This window comes from Actinia tenebrosa, unplaced genomic scaffold, assembly GCF_029948245.1.
Source record: "Actinia tenebrosa isolate PJP-AT-01 unplaced genomic scaffold, QUT_ActTen_1.0 PGA_scaffold6__47_contigs__length_16458017, whole genome shotgun sequence".
Lineage (NCBI taxonomy): Eukaryota > Metazoa > Cnidaria > Anthozoa > Actiniaria > Actiniidae > Actinia > Actinia tenebrosa.
The window spans coordinates 11681169-11690616 of record NW_028292583.1 but is presented as its reverse complement, the minus strand read 5'-3'; the positions used below and the strand labels follow the sequence as shown (position 1 = coordinate 11690616).

Below are 9448 nucleotides of genomic sequence, written 5' to 3'. Positions count from 1 at the left end.
ATTCATTTAGGAAAATAGAGGAAAAAAAGAAGCAATTTTTAATAAAAAATAATTGAAAAAACAAAAAAACAAATGAATTGCAGAAAGGATGATTTATTCATGTATTGACCCCAATGATATACTAACTGAAAGAAAATGAGCGACTGTGTTGAACACAAAGATCACTGCACATAGAAATACCTCTCGTACTCAAGCCATATATTATGATAATAGCCGAGTATAAACTAGTTATGGAATCCATGATGCTCTCTATTTGCTGGTGGAACTACAGTAACTGGTGCATGGGAATGCTGAACACAGTAATCACTAACACTACCCATGAGAGTACGTCGTATAGAACCTTGACCACGACAACCCATAATTAAATGATCAGCATCTTTCTCTTCAGCAAATTTACATATCACTTCAGGAGGGTTACCAATCTGAGTGAAAAGCTTGCAATTGTACTGAAATAAAATATTACAATACATTCGTGAATAATAGAAAATAAAATAATATTCAACAATATAACCTTCACAAGGGACTGTTCAGGGGGGGGGGGGGTGGGATTTGTTTGGTAACCGATTAAAATCTGACCCCTGCTCCATTGTTGAATAAAAAATATTTTCCACATTTATTACAAAACGGCTGTGGAACTCTAATTCTTTTGTGTGTCCCCCCCCCTTTGAGCTTGTTTTGTTAAGACCCCCTCTAAAATCCTACTGGCCCCCACCTCTTTAAAAAACAAAGGTACTTAATGTAATGTGAGAATATACAATTAAAATAGTGACCTACCTTGAGCTTTTTGCACTTCTCTTCAAAAGTAGAGAGTAACTTCTTTGAATCTTCTGTACATCTTTCTATCCACTTATCCCAGCTTTCAACTGTAGCTAATCCATCTAAAAGAAATAAAAACCAAAATAAATCCTTATTGTAAGTTAGAATCAAAATAAACAAGCAGAAAGGTTGACAATAATTAAGAAGCAATACAACTCTCTTGAAATTAGTTTTTGAGTCATTGCAGTGGGTTTTATGTAGTGTTTAAAAAACGAGTAGGAGTGTTTTATCAGGTATAAAAGCACTTTGCTATGCCTCGTGCTTTTATACCTGACAAAACACAATCTATGAGTTTTTTGAACCGCTTAAGACACTCTTGAACAATTTATAAGATTTTGGTTCAACTGGAGCCACCATACACGTCACGAACATGGATTTTTATACTTTGATAGAGATTTGACATCACGGGCATGTGCAACCAGATTCAATAGATATTGCGTGCCAAGGCACAATAGTCGAATATTTTTAGGGTTGACTATGACTCTAAGTTTTCATCTAAACTTGGATGCATGCTTCATTCCTGATGAAGTGATTCTCATAGCTTATGACTTATTAATGAGTGTTTTAAGTCCATATCTCACAACTGTTTAATATATTCATCACAGGAATGGAGTCCTTTACATAATTCTACTCTCATAATAAAAATGGCCTTAGTTTAATTTACATTGAAATTGAACGTTTGAAATTTAAAATTTATCTTTATAACACAAACTTGTACTGGTGGGGTTGGGGGGGTATCCAGGGGGTGTACCAGACACCCCTCAATGCTGTAATTACTCTTGTGTTTTTTATTTTACTCATGTTTTTTTTGGTATGCAATAGATCCAGGAATGAGAGGCAAAGTGAGCCCCGGCTCAGACTGGATCATATGTGAGTTAAGTTTATTTCACGATCACACTTCACAACAACATGAGGGTTTTCTCCAGGTCTTCCTGTTTCCAATAAACATGTGAGTTGAGCGTTGTATATTGTAAATATAGAACGCAGTGGTAGTGCGTGTGAAGGGAACCTCACGGAAGAGCCCTGTACAGGGAGTATTGCTTGTAAAATATAAGAATTGGACAAAGAAAATCTTCATAATTAATGGAACCTCTGACTAACAAAAATAAAGGGGGATGCAACCCATTTGCCTTGGGCTCCACCCTAAATTAGCCCACGAGCACTGCCTTCCAACTCTCATGTAATGAATGTAATTCTTTGTTTGCACATTACGTCATCGCGGCCATGTTGGTACCATTTAACAAAAGATTTCTCATTAGCATCCATTGTTAACGGCACCACAATGGCCGCCATATTTTTGTCTTTTAACTCTCTTGGGAATGCTTGCAACCCATCAATAAGAGTTGATCTATTCAATTTAATTAGGCCAGTGGAAGATGTGAACTATTGGTTAAGATTTTGAAGAGGCAAGTTAACATATACTCACAAGGATGTAATTGAATCTGACGATCAGATATATCATTAGCATGAATCAACATCACACTGTCGCCATCTTTATGTGCATTTTCACAATACCCTATAAAATGAATAACAATTGCAACACATGGATTATCTACATTTGGGTTAATATCAATACATATAAACTTAGTTGCCTCGCCAAGCATGCCTTAATTAGTTTAATATTGTTCTCTCAGAGGATAAAGCATTGTGCTGGAAAAGTGAAAAAATCTACCTTAAAAACACCATGTATATTTATTGTCTGTGAAAAACCATTTTTATCCTCGTTTAGCCTACATTTTTCTGCCTTAGATTAGGCATACACTTTTATCTACAAGGTTTGTTATAAGTTTACTTACAGTCAAACGCCCTTTGGCTGTGCTCACTACCATCTATAGCTACAACAACCCTACTTGATCTCTCCTTTTGTTCATTAGCCATTTTTCTCCAGGAAGATATTAGTAATCAAGAAAAGCACTGGCTAGTTCTTCCAAACCACTATACTTTCGGAGAGCGGTCGGAGTGGCTTTACGCAATCGATAATTCATCGGTAGCTGCTCGCGCGCACTAATTAGGCTTGATTCGTAACTCACGATCAAAGCAAAATATAAATAGACATCGATAGACCATTGCTAACTCATGAACATATGTATATGAATCATCCGTTTTAAAATTACTTTTGAGTTACAAATTTTTTTGATAAAGATAGAAAAAAAATAACCACTTAAGTTTTCACGTGTTTCCATGCAAATGAATGCTGACTAAGGTGAACGCGGGCTCACATCAAGCCGGTAAACAGAACCTCAGTCAATCAAACATTAGAGAAAAACTTTACAGCGAAGTTTCGACAAAAAAAGGCAGTGTAGTTCTTCAAAAGTTCTATAAAGGAATCAAGATGGAGCCGGGACTAAAGCTTGGCATAGTATATATCGGAAAGGCAGGGGGAAAGGTGAGATCTATAACATTTTGGGGTAGTGTTTCTCATCCATCCATGTTGAGGACTGTCTAATAAACTGTCTTATATATAGATCTCTTAGTTAATAACAGATATCTAGCGATATGCTGTATTACATCTAGTTATCTATCGTTTTATTTTGTCTTTTAAACAAAAGGAAGTCGAGTATAAAATAAGGCGAGTATTACAGCCATGGTTGTCAGAAATCAATACCAACCAAGGTATTGCGAGAAAATGAAGGATGACGGACGAATCACGTTTCCCATCTTTGGCTTGAAAGTAAATGCATGGGATAACTACTTTTAATAACAAGATATTTCATATCTTTTACAGTAATCTTCGATATCCATTCTTTAAGCAAAGCAATAAGCTCCATATAAGCTTAATCATTTACTGATCAATTGGGGTCCCCCTGTTGAGGACATACAAGGAACACTTCCGACAGAAATCAAGGGGGGAGGGGGAAGGGTACCAAGAGTTTCATGTCAAATCCAGGGGAGTCATCTCAAACATGAACATGTGGTAATCTCTATTTGTTCAGCTTTAAATTGCATAGCATTGAGTTAATTAGCCACTAAGGTTTCCAGTTTGTATTATTAAGTTGTAATCAATTACAATCTTACTATACTTTTAATATATTGCAGCACAAGTATTCTTTAGTTGATGAAAAAGATATACCTCTAGTTAAAAAATTTCGTTTTGAGGTGAGTATTTCACACAGTCATTTGTGTCAAAAGTCACTCCAGACCTCAGGCACAGTTTTTCCATGTACCGTTCAACCCAGACACTCGAGATGCACATGTGTCAAATTATACAGAGATTGAGAGAACCCAATCTACACTTTGCCTGAGGAAATTATTATTTATTTCATCATTAAGGTCATATTCCAAGCTTTAAAAATGCCTTAAACAACATAGAACAGTGGCGGATCGAGGATTTTTCAAAGGGGGGTTCCGTTTCTTAAACTGTGTATAATTCTCTTTTGTTTAGTAGATGTTTGACAAAAAAATTGGCTCTAATCACCTAATTTACTATCTAGTAATGGACCAAGCTATAATAACACGACCCAACGCAAAACTACTAATATTCTTTTATCAAAATTTATATGACATATTTCTATTACCTAAAAGATCAAACCTTCAAGGGGGGTTCCGTTGACCCCTTCGACCCCCCTGGATCTGCCACTGTAGAATGAGAATAATCAGAACAAAATAAGACCAGAAAAGGCACAAATTTCCAAGGTAAACAATCTACCCATCCTTTGCTTGCCATTTTCTATTCGTTATTGAAATAGTTAATGAAACTGTTGATGGACTGCAGGCGCATTTGCAGGCATGCATAGACTCAGTGTCTAATTTTTCAGTACATGAACAGCAAGTGATTCAGACATCCAAGCTGGTAAATGACTTCTATATCATATGTTTAGTAGCTAGTGAAGATAACAAACTGCATGATTAACCATAGTTTTTCTTTTTAGGCTAGGGTTGATATAGATAGAGATGGTAACGGAGCCAAGATTTATGCATATGCATATGATATCAACAAAGATAAAACAAGAGGATGTTATTTTCATGATTATATTTGGTATGCAAGACATCATTAGTTATATTCTTTTGCCAATTTAAAAAATAAAGGGTGGGTGGAGTTAGTGGCAGTGAGGAGGGCTGAATTTTTATTTCCCACTTTTTAATGAGAAAATGCAATGTTTTTTTTGTTCTAGAGATCATTGAATAACAAGGGCTCATGTTCCAATATTTATTGTCATTATTATTCATGGTTATACTTTGTATTGACCCAGGGAAAGGCACTGTGGAGGAATTGCTCCTGGTTTTAAAGTAGTGCACAAAAATGGTGTAACTGTTGGTAAGTTCTGTATACTGCTTTCAATAAAGTGTTGCACAATGTACCTTAGAACTGATTTGTTTTTAAGAATATTTTTGATTATGACTTTTTCCATCAAATTTATGTACAGACAATCGACTACATAATTTAGCTATAGTGACAAATGGTAGAAGATATAGAAGATTACACCAAGAAAAAATTGCATGGTGAGCTGAACTACAAATTTGAATGCTATGGTATACTAGCTCTAGCTATATATACTAGCTATTTGAATACTAGCTCATATAGTCAGATTTTTAACCATAACTTGGTTTTTTTTTTGCAATGAAATATGAAGTGGATCTAGTGAACCAAGTGGCGATCAAAGTTTGTATTGGACAGCTGTTTCAAGGCTGCCACCATTTGAAGCACAAGATGAGGTAATTATATGTTATAAAACTTTGCCATCAAATGTATAATTACAGGAATATATTATAAATTAATACACACAAAAACAGACAATGGAGACATTCATGATGCACTCAACAGGTTTCCCTTGAACCAAGAATAAAAATGGGAGGAGGGGTTTTCAGTGATTTTCTTCATGTGGGTTTTGGATATTTTATCATGATTCAATACTTTATAATTAAATAATTATCGTTAGCTTGTCACTTATTAGTTTTTCACATTAGTTTTTCATTATATTAATGTGAAGTTTCATTGACCAGGAACTAATCAATGCGAGTTACAACAAATTTTATAATGCAAATGGAGATTTAGTAAGAGAAGAAGGTAGGTGACTAGCTGGTGGAGAAAATTGAAAATTTCATTTTTCATGTGACTGGATTTATTAATTGTATCTTAATTACATTAATTCTAGAAGATTCTTCTTCATTCTACGAATGCCATTTTGCTCCCTGTACAAAAATAGAGCATGAGGTTAGTAAGTTGTACTATTTTATTCCTTTCTTGCATTTGATGATAAAGGCACCTTATTAAATATGTGGCAGTCTTTGCAACAACTGAAGGTTTTAGAGGTATTTTTTCAATTGATGAGTGGGTGTAAATCTAATTTAAAATAATTAAAACGAAGAAGTAGAATTTAACAGTAGCATTTCCTCAGTGGCTCTTCATCCACTGATGCAATTGGAATTTAGAAGTTGAAATTTATAGAGGAATAAAAACATGAGAACCTGGTGGAAAAACCCTTGAAGCACAGAAGGGAAACAGGAACCAACTTACTGATCTACTCACATAAGACATCTTAACTTTTTCCTTAATCCTCTAGCTTCAAGAATTCAGCATTTGTGGTCGTTGTCAACAAGTTCGATATTGTGGAACACTTTGTCAACAGGTATGTATTGATCATTGAGTTTCCTAGCTGTGCCTCATGATTTATGGAACTTGGACCATTTTGCCTGTAATGTATGCTTGTAGAGTGGGATCTCTTGTGGGTGGAAATAGATATAGCAATGCAAATTCGTAGCCCTTATCTTACAGTGCAAACAATATATCTGTAAAATAGTACTGAGTTCCAAATAGTACCAAAAACAAAAGAAATAGATGTGTTTAGTGCTATTTAGCTTTTGTGCTATTTCACAGTTGTATGATTTGCACTCTACCAAAAGTGTAACTGATAATGAAATCTTGGCCATGAAAACCCAATTCACTGCTATGGCTTGTCCCTCCATTTACGTGCTGTAAGTCAGTACCATAATTATGTTTCCCACTCATATGAGAAGTTCTATAATAATTCAGTATCAGTAAATTTCTTTTTCAAAAAACCAAGATCTAACCTTGACATTTCTGAAAAACACCAACTTAATTTTTACCCTCCAAATGCCAGAATCTAAAATCTCTTCCCATCCTCTACGTCCCTCAAACATATGCTTTTGTAATAAAATGCATGGATTACTTATTCTTAAAATTCTTATTTATTCTGTTTATCTTAGAGAGACTGGCCCAGTCACAAGAAATATTGTAAAGAAAAAGCAAGGCAAAGGCATTATCAAAGTACTCCTGATAGATAGGGTTATTGTTGGAAGATTTATATTAGAAGGGTTTCAACAAACCTTTTCCCATTGTTCTCCGTGTTTCATAATATTCTACTGTCCATTACATAATTTTTCCTTTTATTCATTTAGAATCTAATATTGACATTTATTTCGATAATTTTTTTGTCTGGGATACTCTGACAGTCCATAGTTAAGCACACTATATAATTACTGATCTTATCAAAATCCATTGTTTTCAGTCTGCATTATCCCAACGAATGCATAGAGGAAAATCAGACATATTTAGTTCATTCATTATTGGCTTTGTTTCTATGATAAACAAGCTAGAAAGAAAACAATTAGATTTTGATAAGAACAATAATTATACTAGACAATTACTGAGGCACGCAGCATTCGTAGGTATAATGCAGGCTACGCCCTCAGCTGCCTGCATTATACCTACGAATGCTGCGTGCCTCAGTAATTATCTATTAAGTAGTTACCTGTTACCTATCCTCCTCACGACTCATGCCACATAGGGCTTTTACAGAGTTTACCTTTCCCTGTCAGCCGCCACAGTCTGCACCTCGACCCATGAACTCCAGCCTGAAGCACTTTGTAGTAGTAAAAGATAATCGTGTCATACTTTGTACATTATTTCAATATTTAAAAAAATGTTAATTGTAATTATAAATTCAAACTTGTACCAACAACAACGACAGTACGAGTTCCACCATTACAAGATCACTTGCCAGGTGGCGGCCTTAATTGATAGAGAACACAGACATGGAAACAATGATGTTGGCATGTTTTCAAAATAGTTTTTCATGTGCGCATGCCATCATTCTTGAAGTTGCATCCTCTCTTGTTCATTTTTTTGAGAGATTGGCAATGCAGAGGACAATGCCACCCACACATGAAGAACTGTTTTGAAAACATACTTGTGTCAAGGTTTCAGGATCTGCTTCCTATGAAAGAAAACCTTTTTGTTTTAATTCTGTATTACATGTAAGATATTATGTAGTTTGTATGATTATAGAATACCCTGCAATCATTTGTACATATTTAATAACCACAACTTCTATTGTTGTATGTGTCGTTCTACAAAAAATTCTGACAACTGCATATCACTTGTGGGGTATTCTATAATTGCTCCTAATAGTTATTATTTGTCCAGTTTCTCATTGTCTTCCATATTAAATTTTTGCTAATCACAGAAGTGCAAGCCAAAATGCTAACATTATGATCAGAACTAATACCAGTGTAGGATGTGATAGTATTGTAATATTATTGTATATCAATTAGAAAATAAAGTTAATAAATCATCTATCTAACAACATGTTTATACCCTGAGACAGTTGTTTTACATAATTTAGTATTGTTTCTTTGTCATCTTCTATCAACCTGTCTCCACATTTCTGGAAGAATCTATCGGGATGCCATCGGATTTGCTGTTCTTTAAGATACTTTTTTCCATCTTCATCATGACAAATCCATTTGGATATCATTTCGATCATCTCCTCTAATGTCCCTTTACAAGGCCATGGAATATCATGAAATGATAATTTGGTAATCATATCTTGTGCAAACACAGTAGTGCAGCGAGATTCATAGTTAGATCTGAGTTCTTCAAGTCTCAGCTGTTTTCGTTTCTTACAAACGTCGTTTAGATACTTGCGATGATTTTCTTCCAACATACGAGTTCTCTCCTCGTTTTCTTTCTCAATGCGAATTTTTTCTTCACATATCTTTTCTTTCTGTTTGGAGTGTAAGCATTTTTTTCGATAGTAATATTCTCTGTCAATTCTATCTGCCCATTCATCGTATGTTTCTCTTCTGGAATCCTTGTCGTCATATTTTCGTGTAAAGCCAGTAAAATCTACGTCATCGTTGCCCAACTCAAAAAACAACTTTTCGTTCCATTCTTTACTTTCTCTAGACTTTTCACGTTTAAGTTCTTCCTCTTCCTCGAAAATCTTTCTGTCCTCCCTTTTTCTTTTCAACTCTTTTTTAAATCTCTTGATCAAATCTCTTGGTGATTCGCCTTGATCATTAGAATCGTTTTCAATGTTAGGATTTGAATGCAATAAGGGAATGATTAATTCATCGTAGATTCTCTTTTCTAACACCTGCAAAGCATAATTTAAAGCTAAATGCAAAGGAGTGTTTCCGTCTATATCTTTAGATTCTTTACTTGCTCCATGTTGTAGCAAAACGTTGACGATGGCGTCTTCCCCAAGAATACAAGCTAGATGCAGAGCTGTTCTCTTTTTTCCGTCTTGAAAATTTAAGTCTACTTTATGTCTTTTCAAGAGCGATCGAACACGCTTTAGTCTTCCATCTTTTACATATCGAAATAGTCTTTCTACGTTCTTTTTCTTTATGTGACCATCGTTGTCCGCCATCTTGATTGAGTCCACGATGT

General features: G+C 34.9%; 3 protein-coding genes across 4 annotated transcripts; 1 reads left to right on the top strand and 2 right to left on the bottom strand.

The window, feature by feature from the left end:
• Window positions 1-77: 77 nt before the first annotated feature.
• LOC116289179 (uncharacterized) lies at window positions 78-2764 on the bottom strand. The gene is made up of 4 exons (XM_031696059.2): window positions 2613-2764; window positions 2243-2332; window positions 775-878; window positions 78-446 (listed from the first exon to the last, which is right to left on the bottom strand). Exons 1-4 carry the CDS (start codon window positions 2692-2694, stop codon window positions 225-227), a joined length of 498 nt encoding a protein of 165 aa, XP_031551919.1. The 5' UTR covers window positions 2695-2764; the 3' UTR covers window positions 78-224.
• Window positions 2740-8362, top strand: LOC116289151 (zinc finger MYND domain-containing protein 19). Of its 2 annotated transcripts, none has more exons than XM_031696038.2 (10): window positions 2740-3202; window positions 3853-3912; window positions 4686-4792; window positions 5007-5071; window positions 5181-5256; window positions 5388-5469; window positions 5758-5821; window positions 5913-5968; window positions 6318-6383; window positions 6982-8362. In XM_031696038.2, the coding sequence occupies exons 1-10, from the start codon at window positions 3008-3010 to the stop codon at window positions 7057-7059; spliced, it is 849 nt and encodes a 282-aa protein (XP_031551898.2). In that variant the 5' UTR covers window positions 2740-3007; the 3' UTR covers window positions 7060-8362. The 2 variants fall into 2 exon arrangements, with proteins under 2 accessions (XP_031551898.2, XP_031551893.2); XM_031696033.2 differs by having other exon boundaries at window positions 2742-3202; window positions 5910-5968.
• LOC116289143 (NF-kappa-B inhibitor-like protein 1) lies at window positions 8345-9432 on the bottom strand. The gene has a single exon (XM_031696021.2). It carries the CDS (start codon window positions 9426-9428, stop codon window positions 8346-8348), a length of 1083 nt encoding a protein of 360 aa, XP_031551881.2. The 5' UTR covers window positions 9429-9432; the 3' UTR covers window position 8345.
• Between the last annotated feature and the right edge of the window lie 16 nt (window positions 9433-9448).